Consider the following 22,849-nt stretch of genomic DNA (forward strand, 5'->3'; position numbering starts at 1 on the left):
AGCTACAAACTGGTAAAATTTAGAGCTATTGCAAGACTGGGCCAAAATAGACTGCATCCAAGATTGTCATTTTTCATTTCTTTCAAAAGTATAAAGATTATTTATGTTTATTACACATCATGACAACAATACAGTGGGAAGTGGAGGTTGTGAAAGGGATGGGGTGCAGGAGGAAAGAGGTAACTGAAATACAAAATGTCATTGTGTTTAATTCAGACATGGTAGATTCAGCAGGGGTTGGGGAGATTTCATGGAATGATTTTTGTGTCATGAACAGGAACCCAAATTGGGGGGGCTTGGGTCAAAGCTCATGGACATCTTTGGAATTCTTTCAATTTACTCCAATGAACTTTGGCTCCACCTCTTTCTGAGTAACTATGGGTATGTCTACACTACCGCTGTCACGAGGTGTAACGGTAGTTTGAATTAGAAAGCCTAATTCGAACTACCTACTCCGTGCCGCGCGTAGCCGCGGGCACGGAGTCCGAACTACCGGGGATTTAAAAATGGTGTTGCCCGGCAAGATGCAAATGAAGCCCGGGATATTTAAATCCTGGGCTTCATTTGCAACTTCGATTGACTACATTAACCACCCTAGTTCGAAATGGGTGGTAGTGTAGACATACCCTATTAGACTCATGCAACTGGTATTTGCTTCATAAAACAATGACTTGTGAATGGGTACATAGATTTTTCAAGCCCCCAGAGAAGATAGTTGAATGGTCATTTTTTATAACAGGTATAAAACTTGCTTTTTGGAAATCCCGTAAATGGGGGCTGGGAAACCTTTTTTGATTCAGGGGCCACTGACCCATAGAAAAGTCAGTCAGGGGCCACACCCAAGCAAATAAAAAAAAGACAAACTCTCACTGGGCAGGAATAAAACACATTCCCCTCACACACCAGGACATAGTGGGGTCCATACTAGTAGATTTTGTGTGTTCCAGTCCCACCGCAGGGCATTGGGGATCACATCCAGGCAAGCCGGGGCCAAATCCCCACTCCTGCCATAAATTAATTATCCACATACATCTATTTAAATTTCCCTCATGGCTGCATATATCTACAAAGAGCTCCTATCAGGATATGGAAATCAATTCAATTTAGTTCTTTTCCTTCTATTTAAGCACAGCTCAAACTGATGTGGTGTGGAGTGGCATGACCTGAGTGCAATTCTGCCTCCTTCTGGAGCTTTCCAGAGCACAGTGGTAGCATGAGCCTCCTGCTATGTCCTTCTGGATTGCAGCAAGCCATCTCTGCTGTGCCGCACCAGCTCTTTGGGTCAATGCAGAAGAGGTAGGACTTTGACCCCACTAGTTTCCATCTTACTATAATGTGCATTCTAGAGATGCTTGCAGGAAACCGTCTCTGTGCTCTAGGAAGAATAAAGACTGCAGTTATGCACATCTACTGAGCAGGCTCCTGGAGCCTTTCTCTAAACTATGCACCCATAAACAGGTGGGCCCTTGTAAATAATGCCCCTTTCTAGAGCAGTGGTCCTTTATCCCTAGTTCTCAAATACTTCTCATCCTTCCCTCTACCCTTGGTCTGTTGTCACTTCTCATTATGTTATCTGTCAGAGTGTAGGCACCTCACAGCAGACATCACTTCTTCCTACTGGGCTGAAAAGTGCTGCACACAGCAATGTGGGGCTACCAAAATAATAAGCATAAGTAACGAAATCTATATCACTTGGCCCTCATTGACCAGCCTGCTGACAAGTTTTGCCCTGCATTGCAGAGGCTGTTCATTTATCACAATGAACTCCATCAGGAATAATTAATGAAGAACTTCTAATGGATATTGATAGGTTGTCCACCAAACTGAGTTTTTCCCCTACCCCCTTATACCGCTCCAATCAGCAACTTCATTATTAATAACTCTTAGACTCCTTAAATTCATCAGTTAAAATCCCTTTCTGTGGGGTGGAAGAAGATAGAATGAACGACAGATGCATTCTGAGGTCATTAGGGTGCTCTAGAACAGAAACCGTAAGAAGATCCCAGGAGCTACAATTACCAATGTTGCATTACTGAGATGTGCACCTGCTTGTATTTGTTAATTTTACAACTGGATAAGAATTGCTTAACAGACATCAGACATATTTCTCCACTCTTGTTTTACACAAGGAACAGTTATTATAATGTAGCTAGAATAGCTCTCTCTGAAAGGTAATACATTTAAACTTCCATCCTCTTTATAGTTCTCTTGCTCTGCAGCACTCTTCTCATACGTTGGTGGGTCACTGCCTGTGATAATTCAAAGCAATGGCTAACGTGGCTATAATGACAGCAATTTCTATGAAAGGCTCTAAAGTGCGGTTATAATATTTTCTCCTTCTAGGCATGCATGATAGCATTAGCTGCAGTCGCGAGCAGAGAGTCATCTGAAGTTGCAGAGCTCAGAGGTAATAGTTCATTGAACTCAGCTTGTTCCTCTAGCTCTGTTTTCTGCTTCGCAAACACAGTTTTCAAATAAATATAATTAGTAGCACTGGGATATGATTTTTTTCCTGTCAAGAAGCAAGTGAACTTTATGATGCTTTAAAGATCTGACTGAAAGGTCAATTGGCATAATCAACAATTTAAGTAATAAATCTATTATCATTCTTTCAGTTCCATTACTTCAGCTGATGACTTCTTCCCCAGGGTTAGAATTGGCATTTCAGTGCTAGGAGAATGACTTTTTCCAACAGTCAGGTAAGCTTCTGAGTGTGCATTACTGACAAGGTAATTTATAATAAAAACACTCAACAGGACACAATGATTACTTTGTACTCCAATCAGTCATGTATTTTTAAAAAATTAGTAGCATATATAATAGAATAGATTTATCAAGGGGACATGGTATTCCAATTATTTATATATTGCACCTCAATTTCTGTAATATTAATCAAAAATAAGAAAAACATCCCGACAAAGCTTTTGGAAATGCACAAAAATAGTGCCACAGTTTTAAAGGGAGGTAAATGCACATGACTTCAGAGAATAAAATGACATCTTCAGTTTTGGGGCAAATTCTCATCTTTGTTTTGCTGCTCTAAATCCATAGTTACTCCACTAAGGCCACTTTGCCCAACAGAGTTACTCCAGATGTGCTCCAGACTAGCAGAGATGTTATTCTGGCCATTATTTTAACAATCTCATCAACAAATCAATATATATTGTAGGGTAGAAATTACTTTTTCCCATGTTCTGCACTTGGTTTCTCTGCTCAGAATTAGCTTTCCTTATTTGATCATGGTCATATCAAAGGCATATATATTAGTAAAAGTACTTTGATGTTTTATAGTGAATTTCAATTTGTTATCAAATCAAGGTCAAACTGAAGGCAAATGTCTAAACTGAGAGTATAATTAAATCTAACACAACAAGGAGAAAATCTCTGTCCGGAAGGGCTTGCAATTTAGCAACACAAACAGATGAAGGATAGAGGAAAGGGAGACACACACCTCAAGTCTATCTAAAGCTGTGGTCACACCCCTAATTGCATGTTATATGGCAACACTATCATAAACTCACAGATCTGGAAATACTGATAGAAATACAATATACCTCATCTCTAGACAAGAACCTTTTGTGTGGTGCTCCCTGTCATCTAACATGAAAGACTGCATTGAGATACCTTTTGTGGTCTAATCAGAAGTCAAGGCTCCACTCTGCAGCCATTTCTTGGGGCTACATAACAATACACTTGCAAAACACAGCACAAAAGGGATAAATTAATGTTCATTAGCAATTCCTATTTTATTCATAGTGATGTGTTCTAAAAGAGCAGTTAGCAAGTTACTGGCCTTACATGAATCAAATGTATGTTATCCAACTCTCCTTTTGAATATCAGGTGAAATCATCTGTGTACAATTTCATAACACCATTAAAGTTTTAGCTTCTGAAACTTTAAATACAAAGAGATGGTAAACTAAATATTTAAGAGATGGTAGGATTAAATTCCTCTGACCTTCAGGAACTCTTCCTAGTTATTTATAATAGATGAGCTCACTTACTACTTAAAAAGAAAAACTCATAAAAACCATGGTTAATGAGACAAACTATTTGTTAGCCAACCGTGATCCATATTCCATTAACCAGCAATGTTTGCTTTAAAAGAGAATTTCCACTCTGCTCCTAACTTAATTTATCTGACTTTTTATGATTATTTCTATGTATGTTGTGTTTTTGGTTCAAGCAGATCACTGTGGCTCATATCACATAGAACTTTATGGTCAAATTACATAGCCAATGAATTTGGATGTATGGAATGGGACCTTCAGAGGCCACTGCATCTGGCATTTCTCTGCTCCCACTACCATCAGTGGGAGACTAAGAAAATAAGAATGGCCATACTGAGTCAGACCAAAGGTCCATCTACGCCAGTATCCTGTCTTTCAACAGTGGCCAAAACCGTGTCCCAGAAGATACGAGCAGAACAGATAATTTTCAAATGATCCATCCCCAGTCTCCCACTCTCAGCTTCTGAGAATACTGTGGCTAGGGACGCCATCCCTACCCATCTTAGCTAAAAGCCATTGATGAACTTACCCTCCTTGAACTTTTGTAGGTTTTTTTAAAAAACCTGTTATAGTCTTGGCCTTCACAACATCATTTGGCAAAGAGTACCAGAGATTGACTGTGCGTTGTGTGAAGAAATACTTCCTATTTGTTCTGGGAAGTGCCTAGTGTATTTGGTTCTGTATAAGTAATAATTACATTAAAAAAAGCTACATTAAGAGAATGTTAAGGTTGCAACGTCAAGCTCTCAGAAGTTAGGAAATCCCCAAATTATGCTTCGGTAACCTTACTTCCTCCTCTCCCCTTATGTGTTGTATGTATTGTAACAGTCTTTAAGTAAATGGTTGTATGTATTTTCCTATGCAACCCCCTGTACCTGGTGTTGAATCTGCTCATTACAGGAAAAGAAAGGACAGTCCAAGAATTTTCTAACCCACCTGGTTGTGGAGAAATGCTTGAAGACATGACCTTTGTGTACCATAAAAGCATGGACACTAGAAAGAAAATAAAAAGAACATGACGTATTATTAATTATTAATTATTATTATTATTATTTTAAACTTTCTGAGGCATGACTTAGGATATAAATGCTTGGGATTGGAAACCCTGGAAACTGACATGCTTTTTTATTTTAGCCTCTCTAGAGCCTGTATAGCTTATCAAGGGAGGATACTTAAAAAACAGTAAATAGTCCTGTAGCACCTTAGGCTTTGTCTACACTGCAGGGTTTTTGCGCAAGAAGCTTTTTGTGGAAGAGATCTTCCACAAAAACTTCTTGAGCAAAAGCACATCCACACCTCAAAAGTGCATTGCAAATGCGATGTGCTTTTGTGCAAGAGAGCATCCATACTGCACGGGCACTCTTGCACAAGAAAGTTCTGAATGCCATTCACAGAATGGCCATCAGAGCACCTGAGCTTTCTGTGATAGGCTCTTTTTGCACAAGAAACCCCTGCGGAACATCCACACATGCCTTTTTGCTCAAGAACTCTTGTGCAAAAAGAAACTATGCCTCATAGAAGAACCTCATTTCACAAGGAATACCACCTAATTCGATTTGGGCTTTATTCCGGAATCCCATTTCACGACTGTGTGTAGACAGGGGCAGTTACTTCAGACTAGTCAATTTCTAAAACGGCGACCGGCTGGGAACATGAAAATCAAGCGCGGGATATTTAAATCCCGGGCTTGATTTGCAATTTTGGTCACCCTCATTAGCCTCCCTAGATAGATCTAGGGGGCTAGTGTAGACGTACCCTTAGAGACTAACAAAAAATGTAGATGGTATCATGAGCTTTCGTGAGCACAATCCTTTTCTTCAGATGAATGGATTTAAATGAGGTTAATGGAGTGAGCTCTAAGAACCAGTGCTTAGTTTTTTATGTCATTGGGGCGTGGAATGTAGCAGCCCATCCAGTTAAGGGGCAAGCTCTGTTATAATCTGTACCAATCGATTTGAGATGAATTGGTCTGGGTCTGCTCATGATTCCAAAATTAGCTATTTGATGGTGGGCATACTCTGAGGCCCTCTGTGGGCATAGGAAGGCTAGTGTTACATCATTTCATTAGTATGGCCACTCCCATATTTTAATGTAATATCTCTCTTCACGGTGAGGAATGGTGGGGAAAGGCAGATTAGAGAGTCAGGAGAGGGTACAGTCATGACTGGTGTGGAGAAAGTGAATTAGGAAGTGTTATTTCTCCTTCTCAAAACACAAAGACTAGGGAGTCACCAATTGAAATTCATAGGCAGCAGGTTTAAAACCAACAAAAGGAAGTATTTCTTCACACACAATGCACAGTTAGCCTCTGGCAATCTTTGCCAGAGAATGTTGTGAAAGCCAAGACTATAACAGGTTTTAGAAAAACAGCCTTAAATAAGTTCAAGGAGGGTAAATTCATCAACGGCTATTAGCCAAGATATGTAGGGATGGTGTCCCTAGCCACAGTTTTCCCAGAAGCTGGGAGTGGGAGACTGGGGATGGATCATTTGAAAATTATCTGTTCTGCTCATTTCTTCTGGGACACAGGGTATTGGCCATTGTTGAAAGACAGGATACTGATATAGATGGGCCTTTGGTCTGACTCAGTATGACCATTCTTATTTTCTGGAAATGAAAGTTCCTATAATTAAAACCTATATTTTATGAGGATTCTTAGTCAGTAGCCATCAGAGAGAGAGCCCCAAATTCTTGTTCTTATGCCTTGCCTTTCTATTTTTGTCCCATGAACAGCCATAAACCAAACAAAGTTGCTCAGCATGGGCAGCAGCAGTTTTTCTGAAGCTACTGCCCGTTTGAGAAATAAGACGTTGCAGACCAGTAACCAGACTAATACTCCTTTCTTCTCCTTTATTGAGACCGGCAGGAAAAATGATAAAAGCTAGAGCCACCACATTAAGGACACTAGGCAGGCCAGGGGGAATGCAATTACTGTGCTAGCATAATACTGCAGAAACCCTTCCCCATGTTTCTGGCCAGATCAGCTTGTCAGGAATGGGGAGGAAAAGGCTTCTGATCCCTCCTTGTATGGAGAAATGAACACTGGCAGACTGACTGCAGAGACGCTCCTTGTGATCATGCTTTGCACAGGGTGCATGTGGTAGGGAAAGAGACACATTTTGTGCACCCCAGCAACCAACTGACAATCACAATGATCTTGTTACTAATGCCAACTTATTCGAAAACACACTTTCATGAGCAGTGAAACTATGCAGGTTCTCAGATGAGGCTGAAGAGAAACCCTTCATTTCTACAACTTGGTGAAAAACTTGTTGCTTTTGTTTTTGTGTTTTAAACCCAAAGTGGAAAGAACCAAATACTGAGCATGAAGACTTTGTCCTTAACCTTAACTTTCCCAGTGCTAGTAACATGAAATAGGAAAGAGGTAAATTTTTAATTTCACCTCTTCCCAAACATAAAAGAATAACTGCCAGACAAATTTTTAAACAATAATTCCCTTCCTGAACAGAGATTGAATATTCTTAACTGATAATTAATATGCCTTTTACCTTTTAATTAAAAAGTTAACTGCCAAAGGTAAATGCCAGATAATATTTGAAGGCTGGGTATTTTCAAATACTCCCTTATGCAATAAGCAACCAGTCAGAGTGGAGACAAGGAAGCAGTATTTATGCTTCTAAAGGTTTAGCGTACTAATAACGACTGAATATAGGCATTGGTTTCTTGATTTCAAAGCTGAGGGACACCAGGTAATCAGAGAACAGACTTCTACTTGCTACCTGCGTCACTATTTTATAGGCTGACCCAGAAACAGTTTTATATTTTGGTTTTTTTTTGTAGGAATAAGAGATGACTCATGTTATACAATAAGCTCTGTCTTACATGTCTCCTGATGTAAGGCTGTCAATTTTTCCAAATTACATCTGATTCTTTTGTGACATTGACAGCTGTGGAACTCTGCCGTAACTATCGACTCATTTCCATTGCATGGGCCTAGAGGTTAGATGGCAACTAAGGTCCCAAGGGATTAAGCTTATTTTATATTTTAAATCATTCAGGCCTTTTGAAATTTGGTTTATTTTTATGTTTCATGTTTTAATTGGGTTTGCTACCCGATATGTGTGGAGGATGACCAGTCTCATATCATACAGTGATAAGGAATATGTGTGTTAAATCTAACACTATTAGGCTACGTCTAGACTGGCCACAAATTCCGGAAAAGGGATTCAAATCAGGTAAGTCAGCATAGGGAAATCCACGGGGGATTTAAATATCCCCCGCGGATTTAAATAAACATATCCGCCGCTTTTTTTCCGGCTTGGGGAAAAGCCGGAAAAAAAGCGTCTAGACTGGCGCAATCCTCCTACCTTCAGGTAGGAATAAGAGATCCTCCGGAAAAGGGCTTTATTCTTTATTCTTTTATGCTGTGGTGTCCTGAGCAAGCAGGGAAACCTGAGAACTGGCTGTTGGGGGGAGGTGGGAGGGAGTCCCTTTAAGCACAGGCCTCAGATAGCCTAGGCAGCAGCCACACAAAGTAACTCCTGACCTGATGCCCTGCTGGTTCTGGCCAGCCTTAAATGCTATTCAGCTTCCACACTCAGTGTGGATGCACTGTTTCAAAATAAAAAAACTATTTCAAAATGCATTTTGTGTGTAGACACGTTATTTCAAAATATCTTATTTCGAAGTAACTATTTGGAAATAAGATATTTCAAAATAACGCTGTAATGTAGACATACCCTCTGTGACTTCCCGCTCAAATGCACTCAGTTGATAGCCCTGCAAAATCAACTTGGCTTCTGAGAATCAAACAAGATTCCAAGCTTTTTTCATATCATCAATAGTTATAAAAGTGCTGCAGATAAGTTAGCCCTCCAGTTACACATATACAATTGATTGTCTTCCACCTAGGTCCTAATCACATGTGCATAATGTAATTGTATTCACATGGTTGCACAAGTGTAATTCATCAGAAGTTAGTGAATCCTAGGGTATGTCTAGACTACAAGGTTTTCTCAACAAAAGTGGACTTTTGTCGATAAAACTATATCTGCGTCTACTATTCTACACTACTGTTGAGTTCTGTCGACATAACGTCGACAGAACTCGGCAGTTTTGCTGACGGCGGTAAACCTCATTCTACAAGGAATAATGCCTTTTGTCGACAGAGTTCTGTCGACGGAAGGCGTTATTGCATCTACACTGTCCTTTGTGTCTACACTCTCATGTCTTCAAAGCGTCTTGCTTTGTCGACAGAACTGGATGTAGTCTAGACGCTCTTTGTCGACAGAAGCTTTGCCAACAGTATCTGTCGACAAAGCCTTTGTCGACAAAAGCCTATAGTCTAGACGTACCCCTACTGTTGATAATGGACAAACCGGAACAAAATCCAGCTCACTCTTTTTTAACTGTGTTGGACCTACTGAATAATGGGAAGAAAAAGCAGTAGGGCTCAAAGCCACAAAAATACTTAGGCAACTAAGTCCCAGTTTTAGGCTCCGCTGTAATTTATAAAGTTCCCCTGGAACCCAGTAGGTGCCCACATTCCCTCAGTGCCTAAATTTCTGCCTCTTAGCATGCTCAGTTTCCACTTCTAAGCATTCTGTCACACTTCAGGTAGGGGTTTCCTGCCTCCAAGTATGATCCACAGACCCGGGGGAGAGAGTTGTTTGGCTTGGCAGGTAGGGCCCTTCTGGCAGGATGCCTCTAAGCATGCCTACTGGAATGGTCCCATTCAGAATCTGACATGCTGTGGTGGTAGTGTCTTACAGCATTTAGCCCAGGAGCTAGAGCACTTTGGATAAATACTTAGGAAGTCACTGGGCCAGAAAGAGGGTGAGAATGACTTTGTAGCCTGGTGATTAGGGCACTTATGTGGGAGACTCAGTGCACAGCCCTCGGTTCTAATGACTTTTTAATTGCTTATCCACAGTCGAGAAGTTTCAACAGGGCAGCTTGTGGGAGCCCCACCTCAGAATATCCCATAACTCAATGGTTAGAACACTTTCCTGAGAGCTATAGGAGACTTCTCTTCAAATACTTTCTTCTCCTCAGTCAGAGGAGGGAATTGACAGTGGGTCTCCCCATCCCATATGAGTGTTCTAACCATTAAGCTATAAAAGTTATAAGATGGGTACCACCACTAACTGCTTTCTGTGGAGTGAGGCAGGTGCCTAATTCATTCTTTCAGGAAACACACACAGAGAAGCTGAGTATCTGGAGGAAGTATGAGATTGTAATGAATACGAGCATGTATAAATATGGGACAGCACAGACACTCTTATTTTCAGGAATACTGATTTGTAAAGTGGTTTGCTGTTTCCTGGCTCCTTTCAATACAGTTGTTTTTGAATATTTTTTTATCACTAGGTGAAACAGTTTCATCTTACAATTAAAATAAACATTTCATACTCGCTAGGCTTTCCCTCTTACCTTATCAATGATCCTGAACTGTGAATGTGCCCTTTAGCTGGAACAACCCAACCTGGAGTTTGAATCTGCTTTTCAGTTTGTACCACTAGGTGGCCCTTTGTGCTCTTGGATGCATGCTGAGGAGTTCAGCAGGTGAATGCATCTTATTGGTTTACTAGCGGCATGATGCCACTGGGCAACCCTTTTTAAGAGAAAATCCAGGAACAGTGGAAAGAGCTTTTGTACAGTCTCCCTGTTGTGAGGAACTGAAAATCTGTGAGCTGTCATTTCAAAACAAACATGAGTGAGGTGAGTGGATAAACCTATTATCTGGAGAGAGAGAGCGAGAGAGAGGGAGAGAGAGAGAGATGTCGATATCTGAAGCAGGAATAACACCAGTAACAGGGGAATGCTGCTTAAGAAAAATCAGATGTATTTTTAAAGTCAATTTAACTTAACTATGGAATTAAAGTTTGAGAAATTAAGACATTCATAACAGTAAATTAATTAATACATATAGTTAACAGGATTAGAGAATGCTTTATTTGAATGTTTAAAGCATACACAGCTAAATATTCTACTTACTCTTCTAAATAAGCATGTTTGGAAATGAGCAGGTAGTTCTTATTTTTTACTTACTTAAAAACAGAATAAGATTACATTGTACCTCTTAGCACTGCCTGCAGCCATATGAAACATCTGATCTCTGGCTGCGAATTATGAAACATCAGTTTCTAACAAAGATTATTACTAACTCTTGTTATCTGTTACTAAATATAACTCTATAGGTGTGCATGGTACTCTGAAGATATCAAATAAGAGAATCTTTATCATCTTTTAAAGTTTCACGTTATGCTTTTATTCAATGTAGAAAAATTGAGCTGACAGGTCAGTGGTGTAAAAGTTAGATATTCAATTATAAACCTCATTGAAAAATGCCTTGTTTGTAGTTTGCTAGTGGTATGAACTAGATAGCTATTGTCCTGGGCAAGATTACATCTACATATGTCCTTATAACCAGTCAAGGAAAAATGCAAATACTATCCAGCATGAAAGGACCTTTCTGTATTAAAAAAAGAAAGTTGAAAATTCAGTCACTGCACTTACTCTATTTGCAGGGAAAGAGTTTGGCAGTGACAAGCCAATATTTTTATTTTAAAAGGTGTATCCAAATGTCTGGCAGGTTCAGCCAGCAGAACCCTGAATTCTATAGTTCAGCTTTTTCTCTTATCCCAAATCAATTGAGTTAATTGTAATTATGTCTTACGTAGCACTTATTTTTGGAGACTTCTTTTCTATCACTGCCTTTTTGACAGATGGGTGTTTCTTTCTTGGCAGTTAGGGTAAAATTAACAATCACACAAAGTATGCCTCTGCCTACGGCTATTGCTATGTTTTCTACCATATCTTAAACGACTGACTTGTGTTATAAACATAATGAGGAGACATAAGGAGAGGTGTAGTATAGTGGTCTTTGCAAAAGGGTCATACAACAGGCATATTTCTGTTTACATTGCGCATATCAGAACAGGCTAAGACATGGGGAATCCTTATTATGTGTTCCTGCTATGTGTCGTGTACACATAATACTTAGATAAGGCATCAGTAATCCTACAGCCTTTCATATGTGGATTGGATACCTACATTTGTATAAATTGGATAGAGTTCATATTGTAGCTTTTATATACAAAGTATCTCATTGTCACATACATTAACAGAGATACTTGCTCTGCTATGGCATCATTTTGGGGGTAAAGTGTTAACTTTTCCTAACATAAAATGACACGAGGTTGATTATTATTGTCTATATCTGTACCATGTCAATGCAGTTTTTTATTACATACCCATTTCAGCTGCTGTTCATACAGTAGTTCCCAGAACAATAGTTTGTAGTAGGGTCCCCTCTTTGAGATAACCTCACTTTTCTCTAATCAGTAAGCTAAGAACTCCCTTGAACATCAAAGTCATCACATCAGCTGGGATCCCATACGTTTATTAATATACTTCCCTGTCCCGCACAAAATAGTCTTTCTAGCAAATCCCCATCATTGAGGATACCGCTTTCCATTTCAGTACATTTCTCAAGACCCTGCCAAGTATCTATTTAAGAATTTTTAACTCCATGATTGATGCTTCGAGGGACAGAATTGCTGTCATTGTCATACTGAGGATGATTACACCTGGAGTACTTATTTCACCAACTGCACTAGAGAAGAATGCCTTTAACTGTTCATTAGTTGATTATTTCACTCTCAGGACAGAAACAAAAATGGAGCAAAAAAGAAAGGTTGTCAGAAGACACTCATTTTAGTTGCAGGAGTCTTCAATGTTTAGACTCCTGATGTGGCTTCTGATAGATTTTGTCTGGACCATAGAATCTGGAGATGTTTAAGATACAGTACATATTTGCAGCAGATCATTTTGTTATCTGCCATGAAATCTGAGCATAATGTGACTGAAAAGCATGGCTCAAATATGGCTATCAAATATCCAGAAGTGGGAGAAGGAAACAAGGGAGGATGGTGAGGATGATCCAGGGATTGTATTTTTTATGCAAATCATTATAACATTGTTAGTGGAGCTTAGAAACCCCAGACCTGACAAAAAATGAGACCCTTCACTTCAAACCCCATTTACTGCAGCTTGCTTCATTTTTTGTATTCATGTTGCACAAAAGTCAGAAGTTTTGTTTTCTCTTTCTGGCCGCAAGCCCACTCCCATAGAAAGCTGAAAAACATAAAATTATTGTCAATGTGATCATGCCATTTTAAATGTCTTTACATTTAACTTGGGTTTTTTTGTGGGGGCGGGGAAGAGACTGAAGTTTTAAAGACAAAAATAAGACTTCACTGTGGAATACTGACATCTGCGCATTTGTTTCCGATGCTAAGATCTAGATCATGGGTGGGCAATAATTTTTAATAGGGATCCACTCCAAGATTTTGAAAAGTGATTGAGGGCCACACTCTTCCATGATATTAATGGAGGAAGTGAGGGTTCTGTGATGGAGGTTGGGTGCAGAAGAGAGCTTGGAGTAAGGGACTGGGGTGAAAGAGGGGGAGTGGAGTCTGGGAGGGAGTTTGGGTGAAAGAGGCAATTGTTATCTAGGACAGAGGACTGCAGGGGTTTGGGATGTGACCTAGGGAAGGAGGGGGGTTGTGAGCTAGGGCAGGGGACTGGGGTGTGGAAGTTTGGTTTGTGACCTAGGGGAAGAGGGGATTGTGATCTGGGGCAGTGGATTGGGGTACCCATATCTGGGAGGGGGTATGAGTGCAGAAGGGGGGCAGTGGGGTTGTGTAAGAGAGGGTCTGCTGTGGCCAGGAGACTTACCAGCCAGCAACACAACCAGCCTGCCTGCCTGCAGAGCTAAATGCTTTCAGAACTTAAAAAGTTTCTCAGCCAGCCTGCCCCCCTGCCTGCCCCATGCCTACGAGGGAGCACGGTGCTTCATGTGTTGTCTGTTATTCAAACAGGCAGTTCCCATTGGCCAGTTTCTGGCCAGAAGCCAGACAATGGGATTGTGCTGGGGGCGGAAGTTATGCCTGAAGCTTTCCCCCATCCCCTCTGGGCTCACGGTTTTTAAAGAGAAACAGCCTCACAGCCACTTTTCTGAGCAGCACTCTGCTCCAGCATCCCTTCCCCGTGCTCCTGCTGGCCACGGAAGGCTGGAGCTGATTCCCCCCTTCCTCATCCAGGAGCCTTATGTGGAGCAAGGACATGAAAGGAGACCTCCCACTTTCTGCAGGGAGAGCCCTAAACACTGTGATTTGGGAGTCTCTCATCTTGAAGCTGGTCTACTTTGTATGGGAACACTTAACGGTATAGCAGAGCCGGGACACAAACTGGACTCGTCTGTATTCCAGGAGAGAGCCCAAATCACTGGGATATGCAGCACGTGTGCTTGCTTGCTCCGGTCCAATCAATAGTTAAGTATGTCCTTCAAAGTCGATCTGCTTCCTCAGGGGGGATTGAGCTTGCTATAAGACACCATTTAGGAGACCTGATGTTTAAGGTCTCCACTGTAGGGGTATGTCTAGACTACAGGCTTATGTCGACATAAGTTTTGTTGACAGAATCTGTCAACAAAACTTATGTTGACATAGAGGCTGTGTCTACACTGGCATGAATTTCCAGAAATGCTTAAAACGGAATACTATTCCGTTTTCAGTTTTTCCGGAAAAGGAGCGTCTTCATTGGCAGGCTGCTTTTCCGGAAAAGCCCTTTTTCCGGAAAAGCGTCTGTGGCCAATGTAGACGCGCTTTTCCGGAAAAGAGCCCCGATCGCCATTTTCGCGATCGGGGCTTTTTTCCGGAAAAGACTACTGGGCTGTCTACACTGGCCCTTTTCCGGAACAATATTCCGGAATAAGGACTTATGCCCGAGCGGGAGCAGAATAGTTTTTCCGGAATAGCGGCTGATTTTGTACAGTAGAGCGTCGTTGCTTTTCTGGAAATTCAAAGGCCAGTGTAGACAGCTCGCAGCTTATTCCGGAAAAGCGGCTGATATTCCGGAATAAGTGGCCCAGTGTAGACACAGCCAAGAGCGTCTAGACTACATACAGTTCTGTCGACAAAGCAAGCCACTTTGTCGACATAGCAGTGTGGACACAAAAGACAGTGTAGATGCAATAATGCCTTCTATTGACAGAACTCTGTCGATAAAAGGCGTTATTCTTCATAGAATGAGGTTTATATACGTCGACAAAACTGCTGAGTTTTGTTGGCGTTATGTCGACATAACTCAAAGGCAGCGTGGACACAGGTATAGTTTTGTCAACAAACGTCCACTTTTGTCAACAAAACCCTGTAGTCTAGACACACCCTAGGAGACGTGGGGGGTAAGGCCCTGCTCCATAAAATCTTCTTTGACATCCTCATTGAGGGCCTAAACCACTGGCCCATAATGGGGTTCCAGCTCTGTCCATTCAGGCTTTTTGGGTGAAAGGTCTGACCTGGCTTAGGCACCTAACTCCAGGAGCAGATTCCTGGCTGTGAATCCTGAGCAGCGATAGGCCCCTAAGTCCCATTAAGCAGTGGGGCTTAGGCCACACACCATTCCGCAGCACTTTTTTTTGGCTAACTTAGGCAACTCCATGCTCAGTGTGCTGGTGTTTGTGTATTTCATCTGGAAGTGCCTGACTCTCCCCATTCATTGTATCAGGAACCTGAGCATCTAATTTGGGATGTAGGATTCCACTGGGCAGCATTGCATTGCTGAGGCAAGTCCTCATTTGTGTTCTCTTCCCAAGTGTGTGTAGGGAAAAAATGCCCTGTCACTGGTCACAAAGGGCCAGGTGTTTAGATGCCTAAAGATACAGAGTGGTGTTGAGGTGAAGAGGGCTGGATTTACATTTTGGGTGTCACTGGATTAAGATGTTTGGAGCCTCTCCTCCACCCTCTCCATGTCCCCTCCCTCCTGCAGTGGCCCAGAGTTCATAAGCACTCTAGGTGGTGGGAGTACTTCACCACTTTAAATGTTTAGGCTCCCCACTGCCCAGAGCCCCTCTGCCCTCAAACCATTCACTGCCTAGCTCATCCATGCAGGCACCCCCACTGCCCAATGCCTTTACCCCAAGTCTCCATAGAGATCCATGTCCCTGCCCCCAGCAGCACTAACTGGCCCCATACTGTCCACTAGGTAGTAGAAGAAGCACTCCAACAGGGGTTTTTGTGCTGTCTGTTCCTCAGCTGGCCGTGACCTCTATGAGGACACAGGAACAGCAAAATTTAAATTTTTAGGCATCCCTGAAATGCCAGTGCCCTCTGTGTTTAATGGGAAATCCAGCTCTGGAGGTAGGATTTTCCAAAAGCACCTAAGTGGGATAGTTTCTAAGACCTTTTGATTTCCATAGGAGTTTTACAGCTAATCTGCTTTGACACCTTTGAGAATCTCACTGGGCACCTATTTTAGCCACCTAAATACCTGTGTAAATCTGTCCCAAAACAATTGTTCGATAAGGGCCTGATCTTTGGATCAACAGAGGCTTGTCAGTTGTCCCTAGTAGGCTTTTGAGGTGCATCTAGACTATATTTCTCTTTTGAAAGAGGAATGTAAATGAAGGAAATCGGAAATGCAAATGAAGCCCATTTTTACAAATCTTGTGCTTCATTTGCATAATCATGTCTAATCGCTTTTTTGAAAAAGTTTAAAAAAAAAGCAATCTAGATGTGGTTCTTTTGAAACCTCCCCCCCTTTTTCAAAAGAACCCTGTAAACCTAATTTTTTTCAGGAATAAGGGTTCTTTCGAAAAAGGGCTTTTTCTCCCCAGAAAGAACCGCATCTAGACTGCTTTTTTTCCCGAAAAAACCTTTTTTGAAAAAGCAATCGGACACGATTATGCAAATGAAGTGAAAGATTTGTAAATTTGCACTTCATTTGCATTTTCAATTTCCTTCATTTACATTCCTCTTTCGAAAGAGGAATGTAGTCTAGATGCACTTTGGGCATTTCAGATAGGGTTCTTTAGAGTCTTGTAGCTCCTTCCCATTCAGTAGAGTAGGTCAATTAATGAAAAAAAATTCTGAATAAGTTATTCACACAAAAATGCCAAAATACATCAATACATTATTCCACCATTGAGCCTTTATACTCAAATCTGGCATAAGCATGACACACATCACATCAATGGAATCACAGTGTCTCATCACAGACATTTAACTATGTGACACTTCTTGGGCAATGTCTGGTCATGCTGACATTTTCTTATGGTGTAAGGATGGTTTTTATAAGTCATGGGCACTTTTGTCTCCAGTCTTAAATGTGAGGCTCTTGTTAGGAATGAGAGATCAAGACCTAGGCATGAACAGAAGTCTCTCATTAAAGGTCATGCAAGATGTTGCAGTCCCCCAAAACATGAGCACTGTCATTCAACCCTGCTGCCATTTCTGTGGTGAAGCGTTAGCTGAAATAGGTGCAAAAGGAGTGGCAGTTTGGAAATAGCATTAGCAAGTATTTATCTTAATGATTTTTTAAGAAGACATATCAAGGGCCAGGCCAGGTACAGAAGATGGGATAGCTAGTATACAAAGAGCCTTTCTTCTCTTATACCCTTGCACAATGGTGACATTCATGGGAAGCTAGGTGACAATAGCCCCCCAAGTTTGAACTCCTGAATATGATACATGCTTAAAGCCCATGTCTTGGCTCCAGAGGCAGTTCTTAAATGCAATAGAGTTTGAGCTGCTCCCAGCTTTGCCTTTGGGGCGGAGAGTTTGTTATAAAAGATGGAGGTAGGGTGATTAATAATAACAAAAGGCTGAGCATTTCAGTAATTGAAGGATCATGAGATCATCAGGAAACCATTACCCAGTACTCCACTTAAAAGATAGGGGGAAAAAAGAGTAGGAATGAGTGTTGTGCTGCAGGGATCTCTGGTTTTGGACCACTACTGTTAAATGTCTCATAAACGTTCTTGAAAAAGGGGTGAAGTGACTAATCCAAAACAGACTGCAAAGAGTTACAAAGGAATCTCACAAAACTGAGTGACTGGGCAACAAAAGGGCACATGGAATTCAGTGTTGATAAATGCAAAGTAATGCACATGGAAAAATATAATCCCAACTATACATACAAAAATGATGGGGTCTAAAATAGCTGTTACCACTCAAGAAAGAGATTTTGGAATCATTGTGGATAGTTCCCTGAAAACATCTGTTCAATGTGCACTGGCAGTCTAAAAACTAAAAAGCTAACAGAATACTGAGAATCATTAGGAAAGGGATAGATAATAAGACAGAAAATATTATATTGCCTCTTTATAAAGTCACTGTATGCCCACCTCTTGAATACTGCATGCAGATCTGGTCACCTAATCTAAAAAAAAGATATATAATATTTGGAAAAGCTACAGAAAGGGCAACAGAAATAATTAGGGGTGAGGAAAAGCTCCCATATGAGGAGAGAGGAGAGATTAACAAGACTGGGACTTTTCAGCTTGGAAAAGAAATGACTAAAGGATGGGGGGATATGTTAGAGGTCTAGAAAATCATGTATGGTGTGGACAAATAGAATAAGGGAATGTTATTCATTCCTTCACTAACATAACACAAAAAGCTAACCCAATTCAATTTATAGGCAGAAGATTTTAAACAAACAAAATAGACGAGAGGGGCTGGATCATGATAATTGCCTCTTCTGTTTATTCCTTCTGATGCACCTTGCATTGGCCAATGTCAGCAGACAGGATACTGGGCTAGAAGGACCATTGGCCTGACTCACGATGGCCATTCTGATGTTCTTATATAGAGCTGAAATATCGCCGCCCTGTGTTGTAACCCACTAGACCCCACTTCTGTTCCAAAGCTGAGATAGAGCCCAGAAATCCTGATGGGGTCTCTCTCCACAAAGTCAGTAATAAAGTAAGAATATATATTTAAATTTTATGGCTAACCAACGTCCCTTAAGTGATTTGCCACAAGATGTCAGAAAATGTTAGTGTTAGAGCTGAGTGGGTCTAATATTTATTTAATTTTCTTTTTTTTATATAGGAATCAGATTCAATCCTCCTGTCAGCTAACTGCTAAATTGTCAGCCAAAAAAAAAGTAGAGTTTCCCAATGCCTTAGTAGCCCCTGGATAGAGATGATGATGTGTGTGGGGAAGGACAGATGAGATTAGTCCCCCCACTTTGGTGCTTGGCTTGTACTGAGCATGCTCAGTAACACTGCTGAAGCCTCTGTCTTCAGTCTGCTCCCCTCATGCTTTCACTGTCTTCCCCCATCACAGTATGAACAGGTCTGAACAAAATCTGAAATGGTGCCCCTGCCCTTGCACCAGCATAGTTAGAGCTGTGTGAAAAATTTCAGCCAAAACAATTTTGAAGAAAAATTGCAGATTTGGAGACACCAAAATATGTTGTTAATTTGTGTCTGTTTTGCCAGATTGTTTCAGTCAAAATCCCTTCTCTCCCCTTCACTACAACACACACACAGAATCCAGAAAAAAATAAGCATCTTATATTGACGTTTTCTAAATGAAATGTGTTGATTTTTTGTTGAAAACAACATTCTGTTTCAAAAAGTCTTTTCATTTCATGTAACCCTTCCAAACCTTATAGGCAGCTAAAATCAAAACAAAATGCTAAATATTTACTGATGGAAAACATTTAGTTTGACCCAAAATTACTTTTTGGACTTTTTGTCTCTGAAAATTTCAGTGGATTTCATTTTCAATTGGATCCAAAATGACGCCCCCCATTTTTATGGAATTTTGACAAACTAAAATATCAATTATTTTCACAATTTGCAGCAAAATCCAGGCTTGGAATACAAACACTGTAAGGGAAACTAACCTTCCTGAGAGAACTCAAAGGGCAGGGCCATGATATTCTAACTTCACCCCAATGACTAACAAAGCTGAGTGTGCTCCAGGAGAGGTAGTACGTACTGCACTCTTCCCTTTTGATTGAACTGTCTGCCATTGTGTTTGAATACCCAGGAGGTAATATTCTCTGGTGGCTGCTTTCTGCATCCTATTCTTCACACACTCCCCCAAATCCACCTCCGCCTGTAGCCAAAATCAGGAGAAAATAAATATTTATTCAAACAGAGGAGATAATGTAGTCAGGGAGGAATCCTGCAGCTGGCAGAGGATGAAGATGGTGGGAAGGAAAGCAAAGGAAGATCACTTTGTAATTTTAACTTACACCCATTTATTAGTTGGGTGGCAAACTGCAGCTCCAAAGGGGAGGTAAAAGAGAGAAGAGTATGTGTTAAACCTGTCAGTTTGCCTACTTTCTTCTTCAGCATGGCATCAGAACATGATCAGGCGTCTCTTAAAATATCCCTTAAAAGTTAGAAAATTGGAAACTCAAGTTCTGCTTAAGTTAAAGAGATTAGTGACTGGGTTGTTTAAAAAGAAAAGCAGGAAGCTTCCTCCAGGTGTGTAAGTACCACACATTTCAACCCCGTATTACTATTGACTACATTTCACTAACCAGAGGCTTATTACTGGGATTCATGTCTTTCCATTTGCTTGTGAGAAAGTAACTATAATCTGGTGCAAGTCTAAAGTGGGGGGAGAGCAACACAGATTCTGAGTCTGATGTGAGTTAGTAGATTATAACATTGGGAACTGATTATCATGGGGACACTCTATTCTGTAGTCACATCTCTGGAAAACAAGAATTTCATCCAGTAAAAGAATTACAAGGTTTTGAAATTTTGTTTTTGGTCTGCATTGGAGAACAATAGAGACTTTTTGAAATTGGAGAGAGCAGCTAAGCACACAATAGCCCAGTGATTAGGTTTCTCACCATTCATATAGGAAACCTAGGTACAAACCCTTGCTTTTAATCAGGCAGAGCAGGAGCATTAATTTGGGCTTTCCACCACCCAAGTGAGTCCCCTTCTCCCAATTATCAGTGTCTCGGCCAAAACCAAAAATTTAGTCCTGGCTTGGAGACAGCAGCGAGATGCCAAATTTATTGAAACTAACCTGGTTCAGCAAAAAGTTTGTTTTGAGTAGCTAGTATTTTCAGAGAGAACACAGTTCCTATATTTTGGGCCTGATCCAGATCTCACTGAAATCTACAGCAAAAATCCCACTGACTTTAATGGGAACAGAATCAGTCTTTTTATCAAAGGGAAAAGACACCAGTCATTTGCTTACTGATTTGAATAAAATGTATTTGGTTTCTGCATCTTTATGATGGCCAGGAAAATATTGGTCTCCTTCAGAAGAGCAAGTGGACTCTACCTATGGTCTGTAACTGTGTGCTCTGAAGCAGCAGTTCTCAGCCTGGCATCTGTGCTCCCTGGGGGTCCATGAGGGTCTGCCAAGCAGGGCTGGTATTAGACTTGCTGGGCACCAGGGAAAAAAGCCAAAGCTGGAGACCTACACCTGATGCCAGAGCCCCAAGCTGCCATGGGACTGAAGCCTGGGCCCACTCAAGCATGGCTGACATGGGAGATGAAGCCTAAGCCCTGCTACTGCAGGGCTGCAAACCAGTCGCTGTGGCGCAGATGGTTCAGGGAGCTTTTAGGGCATGTTGAGGGAGACTCAGAAGGAAAAAAAAAAAAGGTTGAGACCCCTCCCTGCTCTAACCAAAGACCTGTAACACCACTAGTACCACAGTGGGTGGCAAAAGGGAGAATTGTTCCAGTCCACCACACAGGAAGGGGGGCCATTTTCCTTTCAGACAAGAAAACGGGGAGAAAGACGCGCCCAGCTGTGCATGTATGTGTGAGATTGTCTTTTTCTTTGTACTATCTTTATTGCTCCCAAGCCTTCACATCCGGGCCCGCTGAAAGGGGGATGGGCAAAGGGGGCAGCTGCCCTGGGGCCCAGTGATTCAAAAGGACCTGGGGCTCCCAGCCATTACCACGGCTACTTCAGCACCACTGCTACTGAAGCAGCATCAGTCCCCAGAGCCCTGAGCCCTTTTAATTGCTATGCAATGTGCTCCAGGCAGCTCTGAGGGCTCTGGGGTTGGGCAATGCACTGTGGTCCAGGTGGATTCCCCCCTCCACCTTGCCCAGGGACCCAGAGAGGCTCTTGACAGCACTCACATCACTCTGAGCCCCAGAACCCTATTTCCTTACGCTGGCTACAATGTTCAGGAGGTTCCAATGAAGATAGATAACCTGCATCTTGGTCTCCTTCCCTATTCTACTGACCTTCCTCTCCATTTCCCTTAAAGTTGTTCGGTAATAAAATAAAATAAAATAAAATAAAATAAAATAAAATAAAATTTAAAAGAGCTAGTTAAGCTAAGACTAAAACATCATGTGTCCATACATTTTTTTTAAAATAGAGGTTGAACCTTATTTAAAATGAAGATCTGGGACAGCCTTCACCCACTTCCAATGCAGACTGACTTTCTGTTCTGATTTCTTTTTATTATACAGATGGAAAAGATCCATCAGCTCATGCATGCCTTCTCCCTGCTGAGGCAGGATAGATGTCAGCCTCTGTAGAAAAGGCTCAAAGCCACGCAGACCCAGAGTAGTTACATCACAAATGTTTTGTCTAATGACAGGCTCTAGTATCACAACCCTTCTCCACATTTGATGTCTGTATACCTCAAAAACAACACTCATAAATGGTTGTCCTATCTCCTAGGGCAGTGGTTCCCAATCTTCTTTTTACTGAAGATTGGCAAACCCATTCACAAATTTTTGGAGGACCAGTAACATTTTATTTGCATATTTGCATATTCATTATGGTAATTATTTTTAAGAGGTCGTGTGTTATTTTACATTGCATCTGTATGCACACAATACATGTCATAACGGATCAGAGTTTGCAGATATCTACAACTCTAAAAAAATTATGTTAAAAGAATACTTTCCTTTCTTATCTTAAGCCATTAACACCTCTGTAAACTTTATTTGAAATGTAATCATGCAAATGTCCTGAGCTAGGCCTTTTGTTCCAGTATTCAAAAGCAGCTGAAAAGCTTTTAACCCTCCTGGAATTTTGGCACCACCCAATGCAGCCTGCCCCAGCCCAGAAGAGAATCCTATGTCT

General features: G+C 41.2%; 1 protein-coding gene across 3 annotated transcripts in view; it reads left to right on the forward strand.

Moving 5' to 3' along the window:
- Positions 1 to 2,341: 2,341 nt before the first annotated feature.
- Positions 2,342 to 22,849, forward strand: part of PCP4 (Purkinje cell protein 4) — a 96,772-nt gene continuing 76,264 nt past the window's right edge. For 2 of the 3 annotated variants that reach the window (XM_075912101.1, XM_075912105.1), the window contains exons 1-2: positions 2,342 to 2,407; positions 2,616 to 2,699. In XM_075912101.1, coding sequence (XP_075768216.1) covers positions 2,679 to 2,699 — 21 coding nt within the window. In that variant the 5' untranslated portion in view covers positions 2,342 to 2,407; positions 2,616 to 2,678. Of the gene's footprint in view, positions 2,408 to 2,615; positions 2,700 to 10,574; positions 10,692 to 22,849 lie in introns of those variants that run through there. The other variant, XM_075912109.1, reaches the window with a different exon arrangement.

Source organism: Pelodiscus sinensis, chromosome 1 (genome assembly GCF_049634645.1).
Source record: "Pelodiscus sinensis isolate JC-2024 chromosome 1, ASM4963464v1, whole genome shotgun sequence".
Lineage (NCBI taxonomy): Eukaryota > Metazoa > Chordata > Testudines > Trionychidae > Pelodiscus > Pelodiscus sinensis.